The sequence below is a fragment of the Camelus bactrianus genome, chromosome 15 (genome assembly GCF_048773025.1).
Source record: "Camelus bactrianus isolate YW-2024 breed Bactrian camel chromosome 15, ASM4877302v1, whole genome shotgun sequence".
In the NCBI taxonomy this organism is placed as follows: domain Eukaryota; kingdom Metazoa; phylum Chordata; class Mammalia; order Artiodactyla; family Camelidae; genus Camelus; species Camelus bactrianus.
The window spans coordinates 64764808-64791752 of record NC_133553.1 but is presented as its reverse complement, the minus strand read 5'-3'; the positions used below and the strand labels follow the sequence as shown (position 1 = coordinate 64791752).

The window sequence follows — 26945 nt, the reverse complement described above, 5'->3', positions numbered from 1 at the left end:
TTACTCCAGACATTACAGGAAAAAAAGATTACAAGGGATTACTGTGATCAATTATTTTTCAACAATTTATTTAATTTAGGTGAAATGGACAAATTCTTAGAAGGACACAAAGAACCAAAATGGACCAAGGAAGAAATAGAAAGTATGAATACAACTATAGCAAGTAAAGAGATTCAATTAGTAATAATAATCTTTAAAAAAAACCTACCCACAAAGAAAATCCCAGGCTTAGACATCTGCTGAATCTGCCAAACATTTAAAGAACTATTACCAATTACTCACAATCTCTTCCAAAAGTGAAAAATAAAACAGCAAACAATTCCAACTCATTCTATGAGTCTAGGATCACCCTGATATCAAAATCAGACAAAACATAACAAGAAAAAAAAATCCTACAGGCCAATATATCTTGCAAATAAAAATGCAAAAATTCTCAACAAAACACTACCAAACAGAATCTAGTAACCTATAAAAAAGATTGTACACCATGACAAAATGGAATTTAATCCCAGGAATGCAACATTGGTCTAACATCTGAAAATCAAGGAATGTAAAGCACCATATTGATAAAGGACACAAACTCATTATCATCTCAACAGGCACAGAAAGGGCATTTATTAAAATTCTGCACCGCTTCTAAATAAAGCACTCAGTAAACCTGGAATGGAAGGAAATTCTTCAACTTGATCGAGTCTTTATGTAAAATCCACAGCTGATATCATACTTAATGGTAAAAGATTAAATGATTTCCCTTTAAAAAAATTTTTTTTGTGGGGGAGGTAATTAGGTTTTGTTTGTTTGTTTGTTTGTTTACTTATTTATTTTAATGGAGGTACTGGGGATTGAACCCAAGACCTCGTGCACGCTAAGCACACACCGTACCACTGAGTTACACCCTTCCCCCAAATGATTTCACATACGTGACCACATGGATGAACCTTGAAAATATTATGCTAAGTGAAAGAAGCCAGCCACAGAAGAGCACACAGTGCATGACTCCATTTGTATGAGATGTTATGAGCTACAGAGATAAAGATTAATGGCTGTCACAGGCTAGGGAAGGGGCAGGGGAGGGGCTTGAGGGGGGAAGGCTAGGGGTGCAGGGTTTCTTTTTGAGGTAATGAAAATGTTCTACAGTTGATTGTAGTGATGATTGCATAACTCTGCGAATATCCTACAAGTTGTTAATTGTTGAATTATACGATTACAAATAGGTAAATTGTATGGTATGTAACTTGCATCTCAATAACTCTGTTATTAACTAAGAACAACCCAATGCCGTGTGGACACCCAAAAGCTTTCCCTAAACTGGCTGTAAATTGTCTTGGGGATGGGGATTTTCTTCTCAGGGCCTCCTTTGTTGCCAGCTCTTGACCCCAGAATTCTGGCTTGGTTCCACAACACCCTGACCCAGAAATGGAACCCAGCCTTCTGGGTTCTGTCCTCCCAATCTGCCCTGCCTCTTAGGAAGCATCCATGACGTCACTGCAGTTGGGGCAGAGGAGACAGGAAGGGGTGACATTACAGAAGAGCAGGCAGCTTTCAAAGAAACTTCAGGCATCCTGGTTTTTAGGACACTCCACACCCATTTGTTAACTGACGGGCCATCCTCAGCCTTGCGCTCACGGTCCCCACCGTTCCTCAGGCTATCTCTCCAGCAACGCCCCTCCCTGCCTGAAGCAAACCAAATTCCTCCCTAGCATCTCTTAGGCACAGCTGTTCAAAACCAGACACATCTTTTGTGGCCTTGAGATTGTCCTTTTAATGGCCCCTGAGCTCACGTTCCACCCAAGAAATTTCTCGGGTTTTTTTTGTTAAACAGATAAGCGTCTCCCTAAGAAGAATTCTGTTGTCAGCTGTTGACACTAATGTGCTTGTTGTTTTAAGGCAGAGAGAACAGTTTAATGAACCTCTTGTATCCACCACCTTCAGCTCCAACAATTATCAATGTTTTCCCAATCTTGTTTTCACATAAGATTAATTCTTACATGGGGGGAGGGACACAGGGAGAGGGCTTTTAAAATACAGATGCTCCCATCAGAACAAGACAGAATATAGGCTTGACAGCCTTCCGTTCTTCCCCAATTCGGGGAATCCAGGGAGAGGACTGGAGCGTGGGGGGTGCTGCGGGGTGCTGAGGGGTGGGCACGGAGCGGCTGGCTCAGGTGTGTGGACCAAGCAGACGGCGTGGGGTGTGTGGACGCCGGCGCCCACTGAGGGCTGTCCGGGACCTCGCTCCGGGGCCTCGCTCCGGGGCCTCGCTGTGGGCGGGGCTAAAGAGCAGTGTCGGGCTCGGGGTTCTGCGGCGCCCCCTCGCGGGAGTAGAATTCATCGATCATGCTCTGCGGGATGCGCTTCAGCATCTCCTTGGGGAAGATGCGCAACAGCTTCCAGCCCAGGTCCAAAGACTCGAACACGGAGCGTTTCTCATAGGGGCCTAGGGATGGAGCAGAAGTGTTAAGGGTGTGTGTGGGGGTGTGTGTGCCGGAGTATGGGGGTTACTGCCTAACCGCCCCCCGTGTGCCTCACCTTGATTGATGAAATTCTTCTCAAACTTCTGCAGGAATTCTAGGTAGAGCAGGTCCTCTGAAGTGAGCGCCTCCTCCCCCACCACTGCCTTCATGGCCTGCACATCCTTCCCGATGGCGTAGCAAGCGTACTGGGTGAAGGGTGAGGCCGTCTGAGGTCATGGCAGGTTTGTCATAGGAGTAGTAAGTTCCCCTATCTGACTGTGCAGGGACCCCCAAAAGGGGAGGGATTTTTGCCAGGAGAAAAGCTCGTGGTCTTTTAAGGCTCCAACCTCCAGTTTCTGGAACTGGGTAACCCACCAGCCCTTGGATTCTCTCCTTCTTACCAGCTGGTTGGAGACATCTCCATGGTCCTTTCTCGTCATCCCTTCCCCAATGGCGGACTTCATCAGCCGCGACAGGGAAGGGAGCACGTTGATGGGAGGGTAGATCTGGGGGAGCAGAAGAAGGGAGTGGTAGAGGCGGGGTCCAAACTTTCCCTTCTTCCCCACCTCTACTTGTATGCCCCCCCGACCCTGGATTTCAGGAAACTGGTCCTTATTTATCCAACTGTAAGGTCCACTGGTCACACCTGCCCTCCTTTATCTCCCACAAATTCTAGGGCTTGTCTACACGTGTGCTTCTAGACAGGAGAGTGGAGGGGGGAGATGGCATGACATTAGTTAATGAAAATCTCGCAATTTCAAAACTTTTGATTATTTGGACAGGAACCAAAAGCTTGTTTTTGCTTGAAGCTGAATAGTTATAGCTCCAAAGAAAGAAGCTGCCAAGCAAAGAGGAAAAAGTCATAGGGGTTGCCTTCAACCTCAGATGGGACTGACCCATCTTCTAACCCTTTGGCACATTATACACTATCTACTTTTGTCACCAAAGCACATTACTAGAAAGGAAAGAAAAATGGTATTTATTTAGTACCTACTATCTGCTAATGCTTTCCCTAATGCCAACTTATTTTATTCTCCACAATGTAACTGCATGCTAAGTATTATTATTCTCATTTTATAGAAGAGGAAACCTAGGATCAGAGAGATGAATATTTTCTCAAGGTCCCACAGCCAGATAGGCTGGATTCCACCCAGACCTGTCTTCTTCTGTGAACCACAGTCTTCCTGGGGGGTTGTGTCCTATTTTGGGGTTAGCCTTGCCTGGCCCCTCCGAATTCACAGGGAGATGAAGCTCAAAGGGTTGGCAGGAGATCTGTGGGCCAGTGTCTATGGGGATGATGGAGAGAGCAGGAAGTGGCTAGGGAGGGGACAGTACCTGTCTGTTGTGAAGCTGTCTGTCCACATAGATCTGTCCCTCTGTGATGAAGCCTGTCAGGTCTGGGATTGGGTGGGTGATATCTGCAAGGAAATTCCGTGGTGTCAGTGTAGATGGCGCCCAGGTCTCGGCCCACTCAGGGCCATGTAGGTTCCATTCCCTTATGGGAGTGGGTGATGGATGGAGGCAAGGAAAGAACAGTGTCTATCTGGATGGAGGAAAATGTGCTACTGCACATCTATGGAATGAAGCCTGGCCCTTTAAGTGTCTGGGTGGGATGGAGGGCAGGGGCAGCGGAGCGCAGCGGGCAGTGAGGCAGCTGACCGTCGTTGGGCATGGTGAGGATGGGGATCTGAGTGATGGATCCGCCACGGCCCTCCACGCGGCCTGCTCGCTCATAGATGGTGGCCAGGTCTGTGTACATGTACCCGGGGAAGCCTCGGCGCCCAGGCACCTCCTCTCTGGCAGCTGAGACCTGCGATATCCGAGGTCATTGGGGTAAGAAAGGAAGCAAGAGGCTGCAACAAGGAAGGGGGAGGGGGAGATTCACTGACAACGAGTAATGGGGGTCAGGCCTGGGGGGGCAGCTCTGGGTGCAGTGACTTGAGGGAGGCAGGGCTGAACCGGACACACCCCCCCCCACCAGCCACCTCACCTCCCGCAAGGCCTCTGCGTAGGAACTCATGTCGGTCAGTATGACCAGCACGTGCTTCTCACACTGGTAGGCGAGGAATTCAGCCGTGGTCAGTGCCAGGCGCGGGGTGATGATCCGCTCAATCCTGAGGGTACAGCCAGTGTTTAGAGAGCCTGGAGGCCCCAGGCCTGTGCTCCATTTAGCCCCAGTGCTGAGTGGAAGGTGAACTGGGAAACTGGTACAGGGACCAGCAGCAGAGGAGGGGGTGAGGTCAGCCCCAGCCCCGAGCCCCGAGGCTGTGATAGGTCCTGGGAGTGGGCCCTCAGCCATGTCCAAGGTGGGAAAGGAGACAGAGGCTGGGGCAGGAGGGAGCTTGGTAGGAGAGAGACAGGCAGGGCCAGGAGTGTCTGATGAGGATGACAGTGGCCCTGTCCCCATGGTCTCTGCTGTCACCCCTCCTCCCCTCAGGGCGCCTGCACTTGGGTTAGCTGGAGCTTGCACTCTGTGTCCTCAGGACTCTTTCCTTATGGTTTCCCTCACTATTCCTGACCAGCTTGCTGTACACGGGCATCCCGCTCGCCTGCCCCAGCAGCCCCTTCCACTTTGAGCGCTCCTGGGTCCGGGCACTCTCAGTCCCCGGGCTCTGCGCCTGTGACTCTCCATCTGCGCCTTGTGCTAGCGGAACTCTGGAAACTTCAGTTCCCAGGACAGTTGATTGGGTTTTTCTTTTTCATCACCTGACCTGCAAATTTAAACTCCCATTTTCTCAACTTTTAAAATAGCAGTTTTTCTAAGAAAATGGTTTAGGGAAATCTCTCTTTAGGGGTGACCTTGTGGAAGTGAGTCAAGGATGAGGAGCCCTGACTTGGGACGGTGGCCGGACGTAGGTTGGAAGAGCGGAGGGGCGGCAGGTGCCAGGCGGGCTTGTGGTCCAGCTCCTTCTGTCTCTCCGGGGTCTGTCCCTACCTCTTCCACAGCCTCAGTTTCCCCATCTGCACAACAAGGGGCTGTTCTCCCAGCCCTGGCCAGTGGCTGTAGTTCTGGGATGCCTGAGACCTGGTGCTCCGGGTCTGGGGAGGGGACAGGGGCTGCTGCCTGAGGGCAGCATGAGTGTCGGGGGCAGCTCACGTGGGGTCGTTGGCCAAGTTCAGGAAGAGGCAGACATTGCCCATGGTACCGTTCTGCTCGAAGTCGGACTTGAAGAACCTGGCTGTCTCCATGTTCACCTGGACACACAACAGGGAGGGCTGGAGGCGGGGCCCTGCGGCCTGAGGGGTCCTCCCATCTCTTCTTGGTAAAGCCTGTGCACTGACTGGCTAACAGTCACTGGGGAGACCTTGGGGCTTGAGAGGGCAGGGCCTGGGTTTGCTACCCAAGTCTGAACCTACCCAGAGTGAGGTTCAGACTTCAGGGTGCGCTCTGCCCACTGCCACCCCTGCCCCTCACCTGGCCAGCTGCTTCCCTGCTAAACTCCCTGTCCTCACCTTGGGCCCCCTGATGGCCTCCAGTATCCCCTCTCTGAAGTTGCCTTGTCTCCCCAGATTCTCTCCTCCCCCAGCTACCCTGGGCTCATCTTGTATCTGCGGTGGCCTTTGGGAGGCTGTGAGGGACACACTGCCAGTCCCTCCAGACATGCCCTTGCCTCTCCCACCAGACAGGCCTGGACTCTGCCGGCTTGTCAAGGAGAAGGATAACGCCGCCCTCACCAGACCAGGCCCGCCAGGGGCTGAGGGGCCAGGGCTGCCCACCCACAGCTCCCAGAGCTTGCCAATCGGCCCAGCCCCTCTCACCCCCATGGCTGCAAAGACGATGGCGAAGTTGTCGTCGTGATAGTCCAGCACGGCCTTGGACTTCTTCACCAGCCCAGCCTGGCGGCAGATCTGGGCGGCGATCTGGGGATGGGAGGAAGGCCGTCAGACCCAGAGCCGGAGCCCGCCGCCCTGAGCACCACTGAGGAGCATGGACGGAGCAGTTCCCAGCCCACCCTCCTGCCGAGGCCTGTGGTGGGAGGATTCCAAGGCCAGAAAGGTGGAACGGCTGCCCTGGGTCCTACAGCCATTCTCAGGGGAGGGGCTGCCCTGCTCTGTGGCACCGGAGGGCCCGGGGCGCCTGTCATGAGGAACAGGATGGAAAACCAGTTCCAGGGAGCAGCTGCCTACCATGGGTTTGGGGCAACTCAACCCTTCAGGACCCCCTGTGCCCCCCAGCCCGCTGGGGTTTATCTGGGGTTTGCCCCAGGCCTGCAGGGTGTTACCAGTCACCACGTCCTGATCCAGGATGTGTGTGTCTGTAGAGGCAGGCGGGGACACTTATGCCCTCTTATCACTCAGACCATTTTGAGGGTGAGCCGGGGGCACATCAGGTAGTTGGGTGGGGGTGATCGGGGGGAGCATCTAGAAACCTTGTCGCACCAGCTGCTTTGAGAAGAGCTGGGCTATTCACTCTTGGTGGCAGGGGCAGGGTAGCAAACCTGCACAGGGGGCCTCAGACAGCAGTGGGGCTGGTACGAGGTGGGTTCACTCAGTGCAGGCGAGTGCAGACCATTAGCAGGACCAGTGAGCAGAGCTGTCCACTCAGCTGAGCAGGACTTCCAACGCTGGGGCTACCCATGGGCTCTCCTGTGAGCCAGTGTGTGCCCCACTCACTCAGGATGGAGTCTTGGAGATCCGCCTGGGGACACTGAGGCCTTGTGCAGCCCTGAGTCCCTGAGCTGCTGGAAGACAGCTGTCCGCCTGGACGCCGGTGACCCCAGCTTGGCTACCTGCTGCCTGCTCAGCACAGGAGGCCTCCTCGCTGGCCCACCAGCCCCGGCCTCTGCTCTGTCCCTTCCCCTTGCTTGTGCCCACAGGCCCCCCACAGTCCTCACCTCGTTGTGGGGGAGCCCAGCCGCTGAGAAGATGGGGATCTTCTGACCACGGGCGATGCTGTTCATGACGTCGATGGGCGAGATGCCTGTCTGAATCATCTCCTCAGGGTAGATGCGGTCGTGGGGGTTGATGGGCTGGCCTGGGAGGGGGCGATTATGGACCCCTGCTCAAGGGTTCAGGTCTTTCCCTGCCCTCCCCCAACCCTGCCGCAGACTCAGGAACTCTGTTTAACAGGATTTTCTGTGATGATGGCAATCCAGAAAGCAGCCCTGGTCACACATGGCTGTTGAGCATGTGAATTATGGTTTTGAAATGAAGTTAATTTCATTTGAATTAGCTTATTTAAATAGCCATAGTCCAGTGCTCCCTTGGATGCCGCCCTGGTGCATTAGAAGCGGCAGGCAGGTGGGGGCTGGAAGGCATTAGAGTGCGGTTCTCAAGTGTGTGGGCAGCTTTGCACAGTGATGATGGCACTTTACAGGAACAGGTCGTGAAGTGATGCCGGCCCCTCTGCAACTCCCACAGCTCACCTGATCTGCCTGTCACTCTCACCAGCCCTGGGGGTGAGCCCTGGGCGATGGCCCTGGCCCATATCAGGGCAGAACTTCCAAGGGCGAGGTGGCAGAAGCAATGACTGGGGTGGGGAAGGTAGCTGGGAGCTGGGTCCCGAGAGCTGTCGCACGTGCCACTGGTCACTCACCATTGATATCCAAGAAGTCCTCTGCCATGACCACTGGCCCATTGTCAATAGGTTTGCCAGAGCCATTGAAAACTCGACCTGGGGTGGGCAATGGGGGTTGCAGGTTGCTCAGGACCAGCCCTGGGTCTCTCACTGCTGCTCACCTTCCACACCACCACCAGCTCTCACCTGCCCCTCGCACCCCAGTTACCCCACGGCCCCTCCCTTCAGCCCTCAGTTATCCCCAAGGAACTGGCTATGGTGTCTGTCTCCTTGGAGGTCTTCCCTCTTCTCCTGGGAACCTTTACAGGCACAGCCTTGGCCCAGGACAATCACTGTAATGGGGGGCTTAGGGCTGGAAAGTGGAGAGGGCCAGGTATGGCAGATCTTGGGGGAAAAGTAGGGGACGTGCAGCCCGTTTCAGCCTGACCCCAAACAGATGGCTATGTACTCTGCCTCTGGTTTATTGAACCTGCCTTCCTCATGTATTAAACATCTGCTGTATATCAGGCCCTGAGCTGGGGTGGGCGGTCAAAGAGATGACACAACCTCTGACCTCAAATGGCTCCCCGGGGAGGCAGACATGTAAGGAGGCAATGCCAGTGGGGTCTGCTAAGCACCTGGTCAGGGAAGCTGGGCTGGCAGGACGGAGGGGCGCCCCCACCCTACTCACCCCCACCCCTCACCCAGCATGTCCTCCGACACTGGAGTCCGTAGGATGTCCCCTGTGAATTCGCAGGTAGTCTTCTGGGCATCAATCCCAGAGGTCCCTTCAAACACCTATGGGGCAAGAGGTTAGTTTCTCTAGAAAAGAGGCTTGCTGGGGAGAGCAGTGCCCCCCATTCTAGGCTCCCTGTGCGTCCAGCTCTGGGCAAGGCACTCTCGGGTGGGGTGGTGAAATAGGACATTTTCTGTCTTTGGAGCTTATAAAATAGTGTGGAAAGTTTGTGGGCTCATTTATTTATTCAGCTGGCCAACATCGTACTGACATCACTTACCTGAACAATCGCCTTGGTCCCAGCCACCTCAAGCACTTGCCCGCTCCTCTGAGTCCCATTGGGGAGGGTGAAGTTGACGATCTCAGCATACTGGGCAAACTGGGAGAGGGGGAGAGCAGCACAGAGTGACAGTGAGACAAACCAAAGCTGAAGTTCCTATCTCCTCCCCACCCCTCCTTGACCCAGTCTCAAGCTCCTACCTTCCCTCTTGTGCCCAGATTCTCTTGGAAATGAACTTGAGAGACTAGTAAGTGGGAAGTTTGAATCCTGTTTGGGAGGCAGTATACCTGCATGGGTAGGAGCACCGACTTTAGGGTTGGAAGACCAGGGTTAGAATTGAAGCTCTGACGCTTAGAAGCTGTGTGACCTTGTGAAAGTTACTTACTGTCTCTGAGCCTTACTTTCCTCATCTTTAATCTGAGGATAATAATAACACCTACTTCATAGGGCTGCTGTGGGGAGAAAATATATGAACGTCATTAGCTGGTGCCTGGACCTTTTCACAGTTTAATAAAATGTAGTAGATATTGTGACTGTTTAGATCTCCTGGACAGCACAGTTGTTTCTGCCCCTGTGGACTTGTGGTAAACACACTGGCAAGGTCCTCTCCTCGGCTCCCAGGTGTCTCCATCTACCAGTGGCAATCTTTCCCTAGCCATGGGGCTGGGATCAATTCACGTGTCGTCTTCACAGTCTTCAGGAATAAAAAGAATAAGTCAATCACTTCTCTTTTGGCTAAGATCCAGTGTAGTTTTCATTCTGATCAGTGTAAAAAAGCATCAGGCTAATATCTGGAATACGTAAAGAAATTTTACAAGTCAACAATAAAAAGAGAAATACCCTAATTAAAAAATGGCAAAGGAGCTACATAGACACTTCTCCAAAGAGGATATACACGTGCCTAATAAGCACATATAAGCTCAACTCTTTAGTCATTAAAGAAAGCAAATCAAAGCCGCAGTGACATAGCCCTTCACGCTCATTAATACGGCTGGAAGAAAAAAGACAGATCATAACAGTTGTTAAGGGTGTGGAGAAATGGGAACCCTCAGACACTGATGGTGGGAGTGTCAAATTATGCGGCCACTTTGGAACAGTCTGGGAGTTTCTCAAAAGGTTAGACATCGAGTTACAATATGACCCAACACTTCCCCTCCCAGGTATATACCCAAGAGAAATGGAAACACCTGTCCATGTAAAAACTTGCACATGAATGTTCATAGCAGCATTATTCATCACAGGCGAAAAGTGGAAACAACCCAAATGTCCACAGACTGAAGCACGGATAAACGAAAGGTGGCATAGAACACCCAGTGGAATATTAGTCAGCCTTAACGAGGAACGAAGTACTGCTACACACTGCAACGCGGATGAACCTTGAAAACATTATGCTGAGTGAAAGAAGCCAGACGCAACAGGCCATATATTATATGATTCTTTTGATGTGAAGTGTCCAGAAGAATCAAATCCATAAAGCAAAAAGATTAGTGGTTGCTGGGGGCTGGAGGAGGGACGATTGGGGGTGACAACTAATAGGTCCAGGGTTTCGTTTTGAGGTGATGAAAATGTTCTGCGGCGGGGAGGGTATAATTCAGTGGTAAGTGTGTGCTTAGCATGCACGAGGTCCTGGGTTCAATCCCCGATACCTCCATTAAATAAACAAACAAATAAATAAATAACTGAATACATATGTATATATATATGTTTATATTTATATATATATATATATAAACTGAATTACTCCCCCCCTAAAAAAAACAAAGAAAAATTTAATAAAAAAAGAGAAAATGTTCTGGAATCAAATAATGGTGATGGTTGCACAACTCTATGTATACACTAAAAACTACTGAACTATGTACCTTAAAAGGGTCAAGTTTGTGGTATACAAATTATAACTCAATTAAAAAACCAATCAGGCTGTCTCTCCAGGACCACAGGCAGCAGGTGGGCAGGCAGAGGTCTGCCCCAAGGGAAACCAGGTTCCCAGTCTTCATCCACATCCAGAGGAGGCTATGAGCTGAGCCGAAGAAGCTGCGCTGGAGAAGCAGATCCTCCCCACTGACACTGGTCCTGTGCTCTGATCAACAGCAGGAGGGCTCAGTCCCGTACCTGCATCTTCTTCCCAGGGGAGGTACTGGAGAGAATGCATAGCATCTCCCCAGGCTCCCTCACCTCGCCTCCCATCCATCCTACTTCCTTGATTTACTTCAGGGAATAAATCATAATCTCAATCCAGTAAAAATAAATGGTAAAGAGACTGCACCCCTCCTTGCACTGCTCCTAATATTCTGGGAAATTAAAGGAGTACTTTTCTAAATCACTCCTTGGACATTAGAAGAAAGCAAAACTGAAATGACAGGTGAAATAGAAAATAATAAAAAAATCTTACTTCATGCCATGGACTTAGAGGACATACCAAGCTGTACCATGTTTTCTGACCAGAGTCAGAGTAAGTCAGAAACCAGTAATGAAAAGAGAGTGAGAAAAGCTTCATATATTTGGAAATTTTGAAATATTCTAAATATACAAGAACTTATCATCAGATCAGAGAATATTTAGCACCATATAATAAAAAACTATTTCTCAACATTGTATGTGATACACGGAAAACTTAAATGCTTTATATTAGAGAAGAAAAAAAGTAGAGGTAGTTTAAAAGTACGCAACATGAAAAGCTAAAAAAAGAAAGGCGTTAACATTTCAAATAAAATAGAAGAAACAATAAAAGGGCATAAACCATTAAAACACAAACAAATACATAACACAGAAGGTCAACAGAGCCAGACTGGTTCTTTGAAAAGCCCTAATGAAGTCGACAAACCTCTGGCAACTCTGATTAAGAAAAAAGGCATGAATAATTATTGGAATAAAAAAAATAAAACTAGTAACACTAATAATATTTTTTAAATAATAAAAATTATAAATAACTTTCTGCAATTTATTTCAGAATTTTGATGCAATGAATAAAGTCCTAGCAGAATACAACTCAAACCAAAAACAATTAAAAATAAAATAGAGAGCCAGGATAGCCCCAGAATCTTCAAGATATTGGATGAATAACTTAAAATCTTTCCATGAAGAAAACACCGGTCCCAGACAGTCAGTGAGTTCTAACAATTAGGGAAAAAATCATTTGAAACTTACTTAAGCTCTCAAAAGACTGAAAGAAAAATTCCAGTCTTAATTCATTTTATGAGGCAAGGATAACCTTGATACAAATGAGATAATAATGGAAAAATTATAGTCAATCTTAATCATGAACATAGATGCAAAAATACTAAACAAATATTAGCAAACTAAATCCAGCAATGTACAGAAAAAGACCAAGTTACAAACAAACCAAATAACAAAAAAAAGTTTTTTTTAAACAAAAAAATGAAGATAAACACATATGCACACACAAATAAAAAAAAGAAGACCAAGCTGGGATTAGTCCAGGAATTCAAGGTCATCTAATATTAGAAAATGTATCAATGGGAGGGAGGGTATAGCTCAGCGGTAGAGCGCACGCTCAGCATGCACAAGGTCCTGGGTTCAATCCCCAGTACCTCCGTTGAAAAAATAAAAAATAAAAATAAATAAAAAAAGAAAATCTATTAATGTAATTTACCTTATTAATGGGTTAAAGTATTTAAAAACCTGGTATCTCAAAAGAAGTTTTAGAAAAAGTAAAAAAACCTATCTATGATTGAAAACAAAAAACAAAGAACAAAACTACTCTTTGAAAATAGACTAAAATAAAAAATAAAAATAAATAAAAAAGAAAATGTATTAATGTAATTTACCTTATTAATGGATTAAAGTATTTAAAAATCTGGTACCTCAAAAAAGTTTTAGAAAAAGTAAAAAAACCTATCTATGATTGAAAACAAAAAACAAAGAACAAAACTACTCTTTGAAAATAGAATAAAAGGGGAATTCCTTAACTCCAAAGTAGCCTCAAAAAACCCTACAGAGAATATCATACTCAATGATATAATGTATAAAACATTCTCTTTAAAATTTAGAGCAAAACCACATGCCTGCTATCATCATTCCAGTCAGCACTGAACTGGAGGAAATAACCAAAGTAATCAGATGAACAGAAAACAGAAATTAGAAGGAAACAAAAGTGTAAAAAGGAAAACTCTGACACCCCTAATCTAATAAAGATAGCACCCCAAAAAGCCTACAGACCAGTTTCTCTTATAAAGATAGATGCAGACATTATAAATAAAGTACACGCCAGCCAAACTGAACAGTATATTAAATAAGTGTGACCACACAGGGTTTATTCCAAGAATGCAAGCATAGATCAATCAACATTTAGGAACTGGTCAGCATTTGACAGTATAGTTCATAACAGTAGAGAGTTTGTCAGCATAAAGGAAAAACCCCACAAGATTATGTAAACAGAAACCAAAGGCTTTTGACAAAATTCCACAGCTGTTTCTAATACAATTCTATGTAAAACAGAAACGGAAAAGAACTCCTTAAATATCAGACTATTTACCAAAATGAGCATCAACATCCTTCTCAATGGTAAAATGCTAAACCCATTTTCATTTCCAATAAAATCACTAACGCGGAGAGAGAAAAGCCTGTATCACCAATGTTATTTAACATTGTTTCGGTAATTTCAGTTTATACAAGTAGACAAAAAAAAATTGAAAATAATATCAATAAACATAAATAGAGAAAGATCTATTTTTTAAAAAGGTAGTGAGAGGAGACTATTTTTCAGAAATGTGAAAGAAAGACTGTGGAAATATTCCAGATGACAGGAAGCTGAACAGTCATGATGATTAACTGTGATTCCTGGCCCTAGGCTGGATCCTACATGGGAGGGAGGAAATGCTCTAAAGGACTTACACTAAGTTAGCTGATAAATGGGAATATAGATTGTAGATCAGATGAAAGTATCAGTGTAAATTTCTCAAGTTGGTAACTCTACCGGGTTGTGCAAGGAAATATCCTTATTTGGGGGAATTACATACTGGAGTTTGGGGCATAATTTACCCTCAAAAGATCTTAAAAAAAAGATGATGCCCACATACACACATGCATGCACACGCAGAGCATGTGACTGAACAAATGGGTCTGTGGATGTCCCTCGCACTATTTTTATTTTTGCAACCTTTTATAAATTTGAAATTGTTTCAAAGTTAAGCTTAAAATTAAAGTATGCCAATGGAAAAAGAGACATAATTCCCTTTATTTGCAGGTGATATTGTGTGTCTAAAAAACCCCAAATGGATCTGGTTTAAAACAAAAACAAAAAGAAACAACAACAACAAAAACCCAGGATTAATAAGAGAATTTGGCTGACCACAAGATAAACATGTAAAAATCAATCTCACATTATTTTCGATAATAGGTCATTACAAGATATTGAATATAATTCCCTGTGTAATACAGTAAATCCTTGTTGCTGATCTGTTTTATGTATAGTAACTTGGATCAATCACATACTCCTAAGTTATCCCATAGTAAGAAAAAAAATATATATATACACATATATATAACTGAATCACTTTGCTGTACACCTGAAACTAACATAATATTATAAATCAACTATACTTCAATTTAAAAAAGTGTTTTCCTCCCAAAAGAATCACAGAATGTTACAAAAGATCATCAAAAAAAATTTATGCAAAAATGGAAAAAAATCAGTCTCTGTTTTTTTTTTTCCCTAGTGCCAAAACGGATAAAATATCTGGAAATAAATTAACAAGAGAGGTACAAGAAAATAATAAAATCTAACTGAAGGGCACAAAACAAGCCTTGGAGAAATGGAGGACAATAGTGTTTCCCAAGACAGAATGACTTACTGTCATAAACATATAATTCCTTTTCAAAAGTGTGTGAATTCAATGCATTCCCAATGGAGTATTTCTTCTGGAACTTAATAAAGTGATCTTAACGTTCATATAAATGTCTGAGAACATCCAAAAGCGGTTATGGAAAAGATCAGGGTGGAGGACTTGTCAGATATTAAAACGTGTTCTAAAGGTTCCTGGGTCACATGGTCAATGTTGGTGTTGGACAGATGAACCGAGAAGTGAGAAGGCTGGAGTCGAGAAACAGACCCCAGGTTTTAGGAGACTGTTAAAGCACAGATGTGGTATGTTAGTTCACAGGAATAAGAATTTATTGAACAAATGGTGCTAATATAACTGGGTATCCACACCTATTATAAGCACAAATGCATTCCAGGCATATAAAAATTTTAAATATAAAACTAGAACAAATGAAATACTTGAAGAGCTTTTCTTCTGTCCTTCCTAATGGAATAATGCAGTTAAAAGCTGGCTAAGAGAGGTGTCTTTAAGAAATCCAGAAGCCATCAACAAAAAATAGAAACATTTGATTATATAAACGAATATTGACATTTCCGTATGGCAAAGATACCATAGACAAAGAAGAGCAATCAAATGAAGAATCCCCACAATGCCCAATGTACAAGTCAATGTGTAGGAAGATTTTGCAGAGAAGGAAAAGAGATCTAAACAGACAAATGGATGCTCAACTCCCTTAGTCATCAGGGAAATGTAAATAAAAGCAAGACAGGTCTTGCCTCATCTATTAGGCAAAATTACAGGAGGGCACATACTCAGGGTTGGCAAGGATGTTGGGAGTGGGTCCTCTCATGCATGCTTGGTTGGAATGTGAATTACCACAGCCTTGAATGACCACAGCCCTGCAATTGTCAATATCTATTTAAAAATAAATATCCACTTTGAATCAACAATTCCATTTGGAGGGAATCCATCCTGTAGCAATAGAGGCACCAGTGTGAAAGGGATATAATATTGCTATACTCTTGCTCTTTGTAAGAGCAAAACCTGGAAACATGCTGAATGTCTCCCAATAATGGAATAAATCAGTCCATCCAGACCATAGCCTTCAGTGCTACTATCAAAATGAAAGAGTAAAATGTGTGTCTACTGACATGGAGGAAATCCTTGCTGTTGTAAGAGACTAACAGCAACGTAAACATCTAACGTGTTTATTTTTGCCCAAATACAGCAGGGAAGCGGGGTGCGTGGCTCGGTTCCCCAAAAGGATGTGTGCAGGGTAGGGGGGTCTCTCTCCCAGGGCAGGAGGATTTGCAGCCCTGCCAGTCACTGAGAGAAGCTCTGGCTTGGTCCCTCCTTGTCCTGTGAAGAGGATGCCAGGGAAGCAACCTTGTTCTCCCCCAAACCACCCTCAGGCCCTATGAAATGGGGACAGAGGGCAGGAGACCCTCCCCAACAGGAATGCTCAGATATCCTTGGAGGGGCTGATGCCTGACTGTCTTTGGCTTCCCAACCACAAGAGGGAGCCTGAGAGCAAGGACTGCGAGGCCCCGGGACAGTTAACTAAGCCCTGGCTCTTTCCCTTCTGCTCCGGGTGGGTCTGTGTCTCTCTATTTGAAATGGCCCCTGGCTTCATTGTCTGTGGGCTGGTGGCCTCAGGAGGCAAACCTCTGGACAGAACACAGGCCAAAGCTGGCCCCACAGCAGTCAGGCAGTGGGCTCAATCAAAACCAGGCAGCAGGGGTGATAAAAAGCAATCGTTTTTATGTGAGTTTCTGTGGGTGAGGGCGGGTGGGAGGAAAGGAGAGTGGAGAGGAGGTGGCCCTCTGTGTGCCCCTGAAAGATGCAATCAGAGAAAATGAACTTTAAAGAGCAGAGAGGTACCAATCAGACAGGAGGAAGAACCATCAGAACCACAGCGCCCGAGCCTGGAAGGTGTTGTCTGGGATCTTTTAGGAAGAGAATGCTAGTCATTTGTTTGCAGGGAGGGGTGGACATAGCCACTTAGAGCAGTGCGTGCAGGGGGAGACTTCTAATGTGCAACAGTCAGCTTATGTGTCCACCCGGTCTCTCAGGCACAGACCTGATTCTCTCAGCTCTCACTGTTGGTTACCAGACTATAGGGAGTGTGGATGATTCAGTACAACCCATCTCCTCTGCTGGGGATTCAACCCAGTTCTCAACAGGCAAGGGGTCAGACACAGGGGAGATGCCGTACAGACTCAGGGGCCTGGGAAGTTCTTAGTAAGCCTGGCAGGACCTGCACAGGGCATGCTGCCTCCAAGGCCTCTCCCTCTGACAATGCACGGGGCAGTTTGGGAACGCCTCTTTGGAAACTATTTTCCGATCAGATGCACACCTGAAAGCTCTCTCCTTGAAGAGTATGGGAGCAGCCATAGACATTTGGACCCAAGTCTGGTGGATGAGTTGAGTCTCAAATAAGGCTGGTTTGAGTCACAGAATACAGGAGTTGGGAGCTCCTCTAGAGCAGTGGTTGGAAGTGTGGTCCCCGCCCAGCAGCAGTAGCAACTGGGAACTCATCAGACCTCAACCCAGGCGCTGATTCAGAACTTTCAATCGGGGCCCAAAGATCCCTCCAGGGGATTGTGATGCATGCTCGAGTTTGACAACCTCTGCTCTAGTGAAATCTCTCTAGACCATCCCAGGCAGGTGGAGTTCAGCTAGCCAGACTCCTCTTGAATGTATACACGACCTGTGTGATCGTGTGTGAGGGTATGTGAGTGTGTGGGTCTATAAGTGTGCTTTTGTGGGATCAGGTCTGTGGATATTTAATGATCTAGACGAGTCAGTTTTACACTAAAAAAAAATCAGGGGTGTAGCCTTTGCTGGGTCACAAACCCTAGAAAATCAGATTAAATTGTGTAAATTACCCCCCAGGAAAATGCATGGTCACATGAATACTGCCTTAAAAGATATGCGGACAATTTCAAGGCCCTGATTACCTGGTTAAGAATTTCTGATCTTCACAAAATCCTTCCTCCAAATTATTTTTCCATTTGAGAAGGAAGTGTCATTGCATGTGTGATTCAATTCGGACAGAAGGCGGCGCTATAGAGACAGAATTGTGGCCTTTGTGCCCAAGCAACTCTGGAACAAGGGGTGTGGGACAGTGGAGAGGGTATGAAGGTGCCTTCTTCATGTCAGCGCTTATGAGACTGTCGACTGCCGCTTCCTTTCCTTCCCTCTGCAAACCCAGGGTTCTCTGAGTGTCTCCATCACCCAGTTACTCTGCTCTGCAAGAGTTACAGATGCATCCGATAATCACAGAACCACTGCCTGGGGATCTTCCTCCAGTTTCTTAGTCCAGCCCCAGTTTACAGCTGAAAAATGGGTGTCTGCATAGGTGCTGGCTCTCCATACACGTGGGGTCCTAGAGACTGACAGGTAGGGAGTGCAGTGGAGGCGGGCAAGGGGGCAGGAGATTCACCAACTGTGTATTTAATCAGGCATATGAGCAACCGTGCACTCCAGGCTGGGTTATTGTTAGCTCTTCTCAAGGAGGAATAATAATAATAATAATAATAATAATAGTACATTAATCTGATTTGATTCCCATCACAACTCTATTACCATTTAATCGAGGAGAAACTGGGGTTTACAATCCTAGATGGATGATTCTCAAACTTCAAGGAGCATCAGACCACCTGGAAGATTGTAAAAACAGACCTCTGGGCCCCATCCCCAGAGTTTCTGATTCTGTCAGTCTTGGGTAAAGGAACCTGTATTTCTAACGAGTTCCCATGGGGAGCTGCTGCTGCTGATCTAGAATCGACAGGTAGCTAGCAGAAAGGGTGGGACGGATCTGGGGCGAAAACTGCAGAAGTCTGAGTCAGACAGTCTGACCCCAGTGCACACACACACAGAACGACTCCATCGCACTTCCATCCAGGGCATCCCTGACACTGATGGGTCCAAGTGTGATGTCCGTATGAGCTTGGAATCTGTTTTCCACAAATCAGTGGGTCTGATTTCCTTAACACAGTTGGCCCAGCTTTTGATAGGTCTATATTTAGTCATGCTAACACTTACTCATTTATTCATTTACTTGCCCTTCCTTTGGACAAACGGAGCACCTAAGATGGGCTGGGTTTTCAGTAGAAGTGCACTGTGGGGCCCAGGATTAATAAACACCATCATGTCCCATAGGAGGGCACAGTGTGTGGGGGGATGGGGGGGGCGGGAGAAGACATGTGGCCAGGTGGTGAACAAATGCCTCAGTGGATGCTGCCAGCAAGACAGTACACAAAGCCAAAAGCAAGGACAGGGTCACTGCCCAGGAGGCTTGGCGAAGCTTCCAGGAGAAGATGAGTCAGAAGAAGGGATGAGGGGAAAGGTAGTCAAGAAGGCAGAGTATGTGCAAAGGCCCAGAGACATGGAATGGCAGCTCCACACGGAGACAGTGTGGGTTTCTAAGTGGGGAAGGGAGAGTGATGCGACATGGAAAGGAAGGCAGGACCCTTAGAGGATGGAGGACCTCTAAGGTGAAGGTTTGGGGAGCCCTAGTGAGTTTAACAGGGGAGAGAAGGGGTCAGGGCTGCATGGCTGCAGGGGAGAGGATGGGAGGGCACCAGACTGGGCGCCCATAGGCCACGGCCAAGATAAGGGAGTTGGTAGGGAGAGATCACCGACCCAACATGAGCACTGACAGACTGGGGTCCGGGGAGGGTGGAATCAAGGATGGTACCCTGATTTCCAGGTCGGGGGTGGGTGCTGTGGTGTGGGAGATGGGGGTGGCCCTAGTTGGTGGGGGTGCAGGAAGCAGAGTGATCTGGTGGTTTTGCAGGGCTCTTCGTGCCTCGAGAATCCCCAACATTGGGATTCAAAACACTGCCAGTGTCTGCCATGGTCCTACGGTTCCCCAGGGACACCGAGTGGCCCACACCCCACCTCCCCCGTGAGGCCGCTTCCCACTCAAGCTGCCGGTTCCCAGGCTGAGCTATTCCAAAGGCCTCTGCAAACCTCAAGCTCTGGAGAAAAGGTAGCTGGCATCCATCTGCCGCCTCCACCTCTTCCCTTTAAAAGAGGACCCGTGGGAGGCAGGTGGGAGTGTCCTGCCTTACAGGGAAGTTTGATGCAGGACACAGCTGTTCTACTGATGAGGAAAGAGACATGATAGCCGGGGTCCCCCAGTTCATTGCCCATAGCAGCAGGTCTCTTAAGGCCCAGAGTGGGGCCCCCTGATAAGGCAGGAAGGGGAAACCTCAGGTGGCTGGGGGTGGGGGGCAGGGGGTTGGAAAGAATGGGGTGGGTGCATGGGGGCCACCTAGGGGCAGGGCAATTTAGAAGAAATCTGGGATTTGGCCGTGGTGCCTGGGAAGAGCCAGAAGTCTTACCTTGACCTGGTCCAGCACCACCAGGGGGCCATTGACGCTGCACACGGTCCTGTAGGCTGGAGGGGGGAATGGGTGAGGGTCTCACCCCGACACCCCAATAGACAGACAGACAGAGACATACACACACACATACACACACACACAGAGGCATCCCCTGCCTTCCCTTCCTCTAAGCACCACCCCCACTCCTGTCCGGGGCCTGGGCCGTCAGGGTCATTAGCTGTGACAGGGCCAGCCACCATTGCTGTAAGGGTCATGCCCCTGCCTGCAGGTCCCCCGCTGCTTCGGACACCTGCAGGAGGCTGGGGGAGGGCCAGGGCAAGGGCAGAGGCCCCTTGGAGTCCTCCCCTCCCCTCCCCAGCCCTGCAGTGGCCTTTCTCATCCCTGAGGAAGCTCCCCTCTGGCCTCAGCCCCCACCTAACTGGCTCCCTCCTCTCTGACCCACAACATTTTCCAAAAGCTAGAGATGTAATGAGAACTGCCCTCTGCCCTTCACCAAGACCACACTTCTCTCCATCACTGGATGCTGGCTGAGCTCTGTATGTGTGTGTGTGGTGGGGGTGCAGGCATCAGTGAGAAAAACCAGCCAGAACCCTGCTCTGCCACAAGGCTGAGCTCACTGGGTGCCTGTGGGGGAGGGGAAAGAGCAGAGCCACAAAGAAGGAGGAAGCAGCAGATTGTCCCCATCCTAGTGACCGGAGGCCTGCAGATGGGGACGTGAGCTCAGCTTCTAGGGAGGGATGGGGTGAGACAACAGGGAATACTTCCTAACTCCAGTGCCGGGGACCCCAGGAGGAGAAGCACAGACTGGCAGACAGGAAGCTTACTTTGGTTCTGAGAGGGGCCAGCTGAGTGCCCCTGGGTCCCTCTCTCACCCATAACCCCAGGACATGGAAGCCCTTCCCCCTGGGTCCTTGCGAAGCACCCTTGAGCCAACTGGGATGAAGGAACTCGGCAGGGCAAGATGGTCAGGGGTGTCGGCGAGGTGGCTGGGTCACTGCCAGGCTGGAAGGGCCTCTGATGGGAGAGTGGTCCAAGTCCCCCACTCAACAGGCCAGGACAGTGGGGCCCAGACAGGTGGAGAGCCCACGCAGGGTCACAGACCACGTGGGCTCCCGGCCAACCACCCTTGTGCTTCTGGCAAGTTTGGCTTGAGTCCCCCGCTTCCCCAGGGAAGCCACGCACAGGCCCACACCCTCCTTGGTTGAGGGCTTAGTGGTCAACCCCTTATTTGTGTCAGCCGTAAGCTCCTTTCCCAGGGAACTGGGCTAGGAAGACGAGCTGGGCCAGGTGATCCTCGCACGGATGTTTGCCCGGTTCTTCTGGGCTAAAGGGCTGTTAGGAAAACTCAAGAAGGCTGACAAGTTCTTGGACTTGGGCCCAGAGCTGGGGAACGACCTCACCTTCCTGCCCTCAAACTACCAGCCCCCACCTGAGCTGCCCTCGTCTCCTTTCCCACGGAGGGGATGTTCACCCTCCAAGCTCTGCTGCCCTTCCCCCTCCTCCCATCTTATCTTTGAGCCCATCTGTCAGATGCCTCCAATTTAAAAGGGGCTAAAGATGAAATAATTGCCAACTGCTGTGAAGGGAGAAAGTCGGGCGGGTGGGACTGGGCTGGAGCACCAGGCTGGGAGCTCGCGAAGGAGGCACCTGGCAGGAAGGGCCATTTGAGCTGCAGCTCCAAGGTCAGGTGGAGTCATGCAGCCAGCCCCCAGAGATCTGGACAAAGGGCATCACTGGCAAAGGTGAGGAGGCTCAGAGGCCGGAGAGAACTCGGGGCTTCTTGGGAATGGAGAGATGGGCGGCTCGGCTGGTGCGCACAGGCTCCCTTCTGGGTGTGAAAGGACACTCAGCCCCGTGCCCCGCGAGGCCAGGGTCGTCTGCAGTGTGGGCTGCTGATGATAGACACTCAGTAAATATTTGTTGGATGAATCACAGAAGGCATGGAAGGTGTCACCTGGTCCCACCAGCTCACGCCCATCTTTCCCAGATCAGGACCGATGTGTCCCCCTACACACACACCTTCTCAGCCCCAAACCAAATGAGGGTCCTGTCAGCAGCCTCAGGGCTGGCTCCCCTGGCTCCTGCCACCCCCGTGAAGACAGAATGGAAGGGCTGAGAAAGAGGATGCACAGGGCTGAGAGGGTAGTCGGCATAGGAAGACCCCAGCCTCGGAGGGCTAGGGCAGAGGCTGGGGCCTCACCTCCCCACCGAGAAGAACGATCATCAAGCAGCTACACATGCCCTTCCTGCCCATGTGGCATTTTGATCAGCGCCTCTGGATTAGTAGGACTGTGTGGAGTGGAGTGGGGCAGGTGAGCCCAGCAGAGGGAGGATGGGGAAGAACTGTGAGAACAGGGGAAGGAGCGTGGGGCAGCGAGAGCCGGAATTTTAAAAAGCCCGAGGGAAGAGCTGGCATCTTACTGGCCCTGTAGAGAAAATACCAGATCAGCCAAAACAGTTGAAGAAAGATGCAAGTTGGGCTGTGTAGGGAGGTGGGGGTGTGGGAGGAGAAGGAGTCCTGAGGTGCAGAAAGCCCCGGGGAATCATTTCAAAGTCCACCTGGGGAGACAAATCTTTCAGTTTCCTCCCTTCGTCCGCAGCTGGCCCTGCTCCCCTCCCCGGCCCATTTCACAGCTTCTGCCACGTGAAATCCGTTAACTCTGACATCCAACAACTCTACCTTGGAGGGGGGTGCCTGCCAGGAGAAGAGGAGTGATGGGTGCCCCTCTAGCTCCCTGGGAGGAGGGGTTGGTCTGGGGGGAGCCTAGGGGCCAGGGCAAAGTGCTTGCCTGCAGCAAAGCCGGGTCCTCTGCGTGGCCAGCTTCTCAGTTCCAGGCAGCATGAGGTCCCTAAGTCCCCATCTCATCACACCAGGCTCATCCCTAAGCCAGACGCAGTGCTTGGCTCGAGGTGCCGGACACATGCATCGCTCCAGAGCCTGGGCCTTTCATTGCAGTTACTCCACTCACGTGGTTCAGCGTCTGGCTCTCAGCGTCCTTCAAGGCCTTGCGCTTGACTGACTATTGCAGCTCACTGGGTCCTTTCCCCTCTTAAGTCCCACAGCTGGTACCCTACAGGATGTCCGTTCTCCAGCTTGTCTGTGACTTAATGAGATGGATTGTGTCTCTCCCCTCAGACTGAGGTGTCTCCTCTGTCAGACTAGACAGTATCTTTTCTTAGAGGCTGTCTGGTTTGGACATAGCTAAGGTGGTGGCTGAGCAACAAAGGTGTCCTTGACTGGAAGCCAGGCCTTCTGTTTGTACCCATCCCCTGACTCTGCCTGTGTCCATTGCACAGAGTGGCAAACTAAGGCCCAGGAGGCCAGCTGATTTCTCCTAGGGCCAGTCACAGATCAGGACAATATCCTGAGGCGCTCAAGGCTTACGGCCACCACCCCAGCCCTGGGACACGCCCCTGACCCTGGAGGTAGTGCTGGAAGCAGGGGCTGAACCAGAAGACCCCTGAGGGGCACGGGCCTCCAGAGATTTTGCAGACACTCCCTCCAGCTGCTCTGCCCACCCCCTCTCCATTGTCCTAGCTGACACTTGGGGTTGCTCCTAGGGCTGTGGGCCACGAAGCCCCTCCCTGCCCCCACCTCCCCACCGCCTTCCCTGTCAAAGGCTCAGCGGGGCTCCGCTAATTAGGGCCGGCCCAGCCACACCTGCAGCGTCCTGGGAGAGGGCTCAGGCGGGCGCCCATGCGTGAGGCCAGGGTGGGGGCAAGCCCGGGGCAGCAGGTCCCGCACCTCCTCCCTGATCCCCGCTGGAGGGATTAGGGGGGGAGGGCACGGGCTGGAGGGCTCTTAGAATCAGCCCAAGACCCTGACCGGTGGGTGGAACACGCTCCGTGTGACCTCCCTTGCCTTGCAGTTAAGGAAAACGAGGAGGCCTGTGGTTCGGCATTCAAGCCCCGGGGCGATCTGACCTGGCTCCAGCCCACCAGCCAGGTTGCCAGCCTGTCTGTTCCAACCTGGACTCATGCCGTGCGCCCCCATCCCTCACTCTACCGTCTTCTGCCCCACACAACCAGAGAAAGCTCCATGCCACCTCCCCTCCTTGGAGGGCCATTCCAGCTCCGAGGAAGGCAAAGGGGTCCCTTCTTCCCCAGGGCAGCGGCTACTGCTGGGGTGGCCCCCCGTCCTGATTCCACGCCCATTCCCTCCCTCAGCCACTACAGAGAAATCACCTTTAATGCTTCAGGCCTGCTTAGTCCACCTCCTCCAGGAAGTCTTCTCCTGGACTCATGCCCACCCATGGCCAAGCGAGCTCTGGGGTTGGGAGCTAGCTGCCCCGTCCTCTGGCCCTCTGCTCCCCCAGCTCTCCTTCTAGGCTCTTTCTGCCTCTGCACAAAGTCCTCCTGCCTGGAAGTGCTCAGAGGCCCCGGGTAGGAGGCCAGGCTCAGGAGGAGGGCAGAGAGGGACACAGGTCTGGGCAGAAAACCCCTGAGGCCCCTGAGGAGGAAGGAGGGGATTGTTGAAAGTCACAGGTGCAGAAGCACACCGAGGAGTCCAGCCTCCCTCGGGTGGCCAGTAGCAGGCTGGGGCTGGCCTCTGGGGGGACCCTGTGAGGACACTGGCCTGCAGCAGAAGCACAGGCAGCGGCCTCTGTCATCGCAATAACATCTTTAACGCAGGCACTGAGCAAGGGGCTCGCCCTGCGCTGACCCGTGTCTCTGGGCCGATTGTTGGGTGTGAATACGGCCTCCTGGGTGGGGGCTGCGTGGTGCGAACTGGGGGGCACTGCTGTTCCTGGCTCCAGCCGGGTCAGACCTCCTGGGTGTTTCCCCTTGTGCCAGGTTCTGTTGAGTATAAATAAGAGGCTGGCTGGGAGGGGACCCTAGGGTAAGACTGCACCCTGGGAGGGCACATTCCAGGGAGAAGGAAGGCGGAGCAAGGAGGTCCAGACCTCAGACCGCACCCCCTACTCAGCACCCAGGTGGCTCTTGGGTTCTCACAGAGGGGAGGGGAGCCGGAGAAGAGCCCCCAGGGGTGGGACGTCCAGGGGCCTGAACAAAGGTCAGTCAACTCCGCTTGGGTCTCCAAGGCTGGGCTCTGGACCCACGGGAGGCCCAGACACTGCAGATTTCTGGGCCTTGGTGACGCCACCTTTGCCTTAGCGGAGAGTCTGGAACTTACTTCATCCTCCCTACGCCTCCACAGGGCAGGGCCTGTGGGGCCTCCTGGATAAGTCAGACCCCACTGGCTCTCAGTTTCTCCTTGGCTGGCGTGTCCTACACGCCTCGGTGCCTGTCCACACCCCCGGCACTGCTCCCACGCGCCCTGGGCCTGCCCACTCTGCTCGGGCTCTGCTCCCGGCAATGTCGGCCCCAGCTGCCTCTCCGGGCACTCCCCCTGCCCAGATGGGAGGGCTGGCTGTACTAGGCCAGCTTCTCCCCATCCACACCCTGTTAGGAGCCTCTGGCTCTGCTTAGCTGGTACTGGCCAGGCCGGTTTACTCCAGTGAGCTGGGCGGTCTGAGAATTTGAGAATTTGCCACACCAGAGAATGTGACCTTGGACAAGGAAAGATGGTGGGAGTGGAGGAGGGTGAGGGGCGGGGTGCTCCCTTTGGTCCTGGGGCCTTACTGAGCCCCAAACCTCTGGACTTGGCCCACCCCAGCAGGACAGGCACTCCAGCTGCACCCATAGATGCCCCCAATGCCCCCCCCCCGAAGTCCACAAAGGAACATTCCAGATTCCAGTACCCATGGCCCTCATACCCCTACACCTGGATGCCAGGCATGTGCCCTGCTCCTAACTGCTCATACACAGATATGTGATGTCACCTGACCATGCGCTCAGCTGTGTTCTCCCCTTGAGCATGTAGGCTTGTACACACGCACCCTGAGTGTTCAAGCATGCGCACACACTGGCACACAGCTCTCTGATCACACACACCCTCACACATATCCTCACCCAGCTGAAGGTGGGAGCACAGGCCCACCCAGGCACATTCTGCACGAGAAGAAACACGCACTCTGCATTGCCACACCACCCCTCAGAAACGTGTGACTATACAGTTCATGCTGAGTGTTCTGGTGGATGCACACACACACCTCAAACACATACTCTCGCGCACACACGCACACATACACTCTCTGGGGCAGTTGGGAGCTCTCTGTGGACTGAGGGTCTCAGTGCAGGATCACTGATGACAGGAAGGTTCCTGCAGCTACTCCTCTGCCCTTTCCTCTGGGGTCCCCAGGCCTGGGGACCCCCATCCCTCCACCTGCATCACTCCGAAGGACCAGACGGCCCCTAGGTCTCCCCACATCTTGGGTCCTCCTCTTTCCCTGAGGCTGAGAAGCAGGTCCGGGGACCGGCAGCCCACCCGACCTCACCTGCTGGGGGCTCATACTCACTGACACGGGGGTGGGTGATGTAGTTTCGGGTGGCTGCCTGCACGTGCTCTCGAGCGGCGCCCAGGTTGGAGCCACTGCTGGGGAGCGCTCCGGGCCTACTGTCTACCTTCGCGGCCATGGTGAGGTGCCAGGCTGGGAGCCGAGTGCCTGAGCCTCCAACACTTCAGGCCCAGCTGGAGCTGGAGAGAGCTGGCCAGCCTCCCCACGCCCCGCGGCCACCCCTCCCTTCCATCCTCCTCTCCTCCCCCCGGGGTTGACTGTAAACAGGGAAACCTGGTGCTTTGGCTTGGAGCTCTTCCAGATCTGGGAGGTGCCCTTGGCCACCTGGGAGTGGGAGGCTGGGAGAGGGGCAGAGGGGTAAGACAGGACTCTCTGCCCTCTGTCCTTGACTGTTCCTCTGTCCCTGCCCCCTCCCCTCTCCCCCTGCAGCCAGGGAGAACTGTTTCTCCCCTGGAAGCTCAGGTGCTTGCATGGCCCCCGCCCCTC

At 50.8% G+C, this 26945-nt stretch overlaps 1 protein-coding gene across 5 annotated transcripts; it reads right to left on the bottom strand.

Annotated features, from left to right (window-relative positions):
• Positions 1-51: 51 nt before the first annotated feature.
• ATP6V1B1 (ATPase H+ transporting V1 subunit B1) lies at positions 52-26656 on the bottom strand. Of its 5 annotated transcripts, XM_045523194.2 has the most exons (15): positions 26460-26656; positions 20098-20153; positions 9167-9253; positions 8967-9065; positions 8655-8748; positions 7990-8067; positions 7289-7428; positions 6213-6314; positions 5551-5648; positions 4444-4567; positions 4113-4263; positions 3789-3871; positions 2855-2959; positions 2530-2659; positions 52-2437 (listed from the first exon to the last, which is right to left on the bottom strand). In XM_045523194.2, the coding sequence occupies exons 1-15, from the start codon at positions 26575-26577 to the stop codon at positions 2274-2276; spliced, it is 1629 nt and encodes a 542-aa protein (XP_045379150.1). In that variant the 5' UTR covers positions 26578-26656; the 3' UTR covers positions 52-2273. The 5 variants fall into 5 exon arrangements, with proteins under 5 accessions (XP_045379150.1, XP_010962019.1, XP_010962020.1 ...); XM_010963717.3 differs by lacking the exon at positions 9167-9253 and having other exon boundaries at positions 26460-26655; XM_010963718.3 differs by lacking the exon at positions 9167-9253 and having other exon boundaries at positions 8642-8748; positions 26460-26598.
• Between the last annotated feature and the right edge of the window lie 289 nt (positions 26657-26945).

Bases quoted from the DNA above. Each gene is read 5' to 3' on its own strand.
- ATP6V1B1 (XM_045523194.2), bottom strand. From the start codon at position 26,577: ATGGCCGCGAAGGTAGACAGTAGGCCCGGAGCGCTCCCCAGCAGTGGC. The intron at 9,254-20,097 runs GTAAGACTTCTG...CTACCCATGCAG, and splicing joins TGGTGCTGGACCAGGTCAAG to GTATACTGCCTCCCAAACAG. The intron at 8,068-8,654 runs GTGAGGGGTGGG...TGCCCACCCCAG, and splicing joins AGTGTCGGAGGACATGCTGG to GTCGAGTTTTCAATGGCTCT.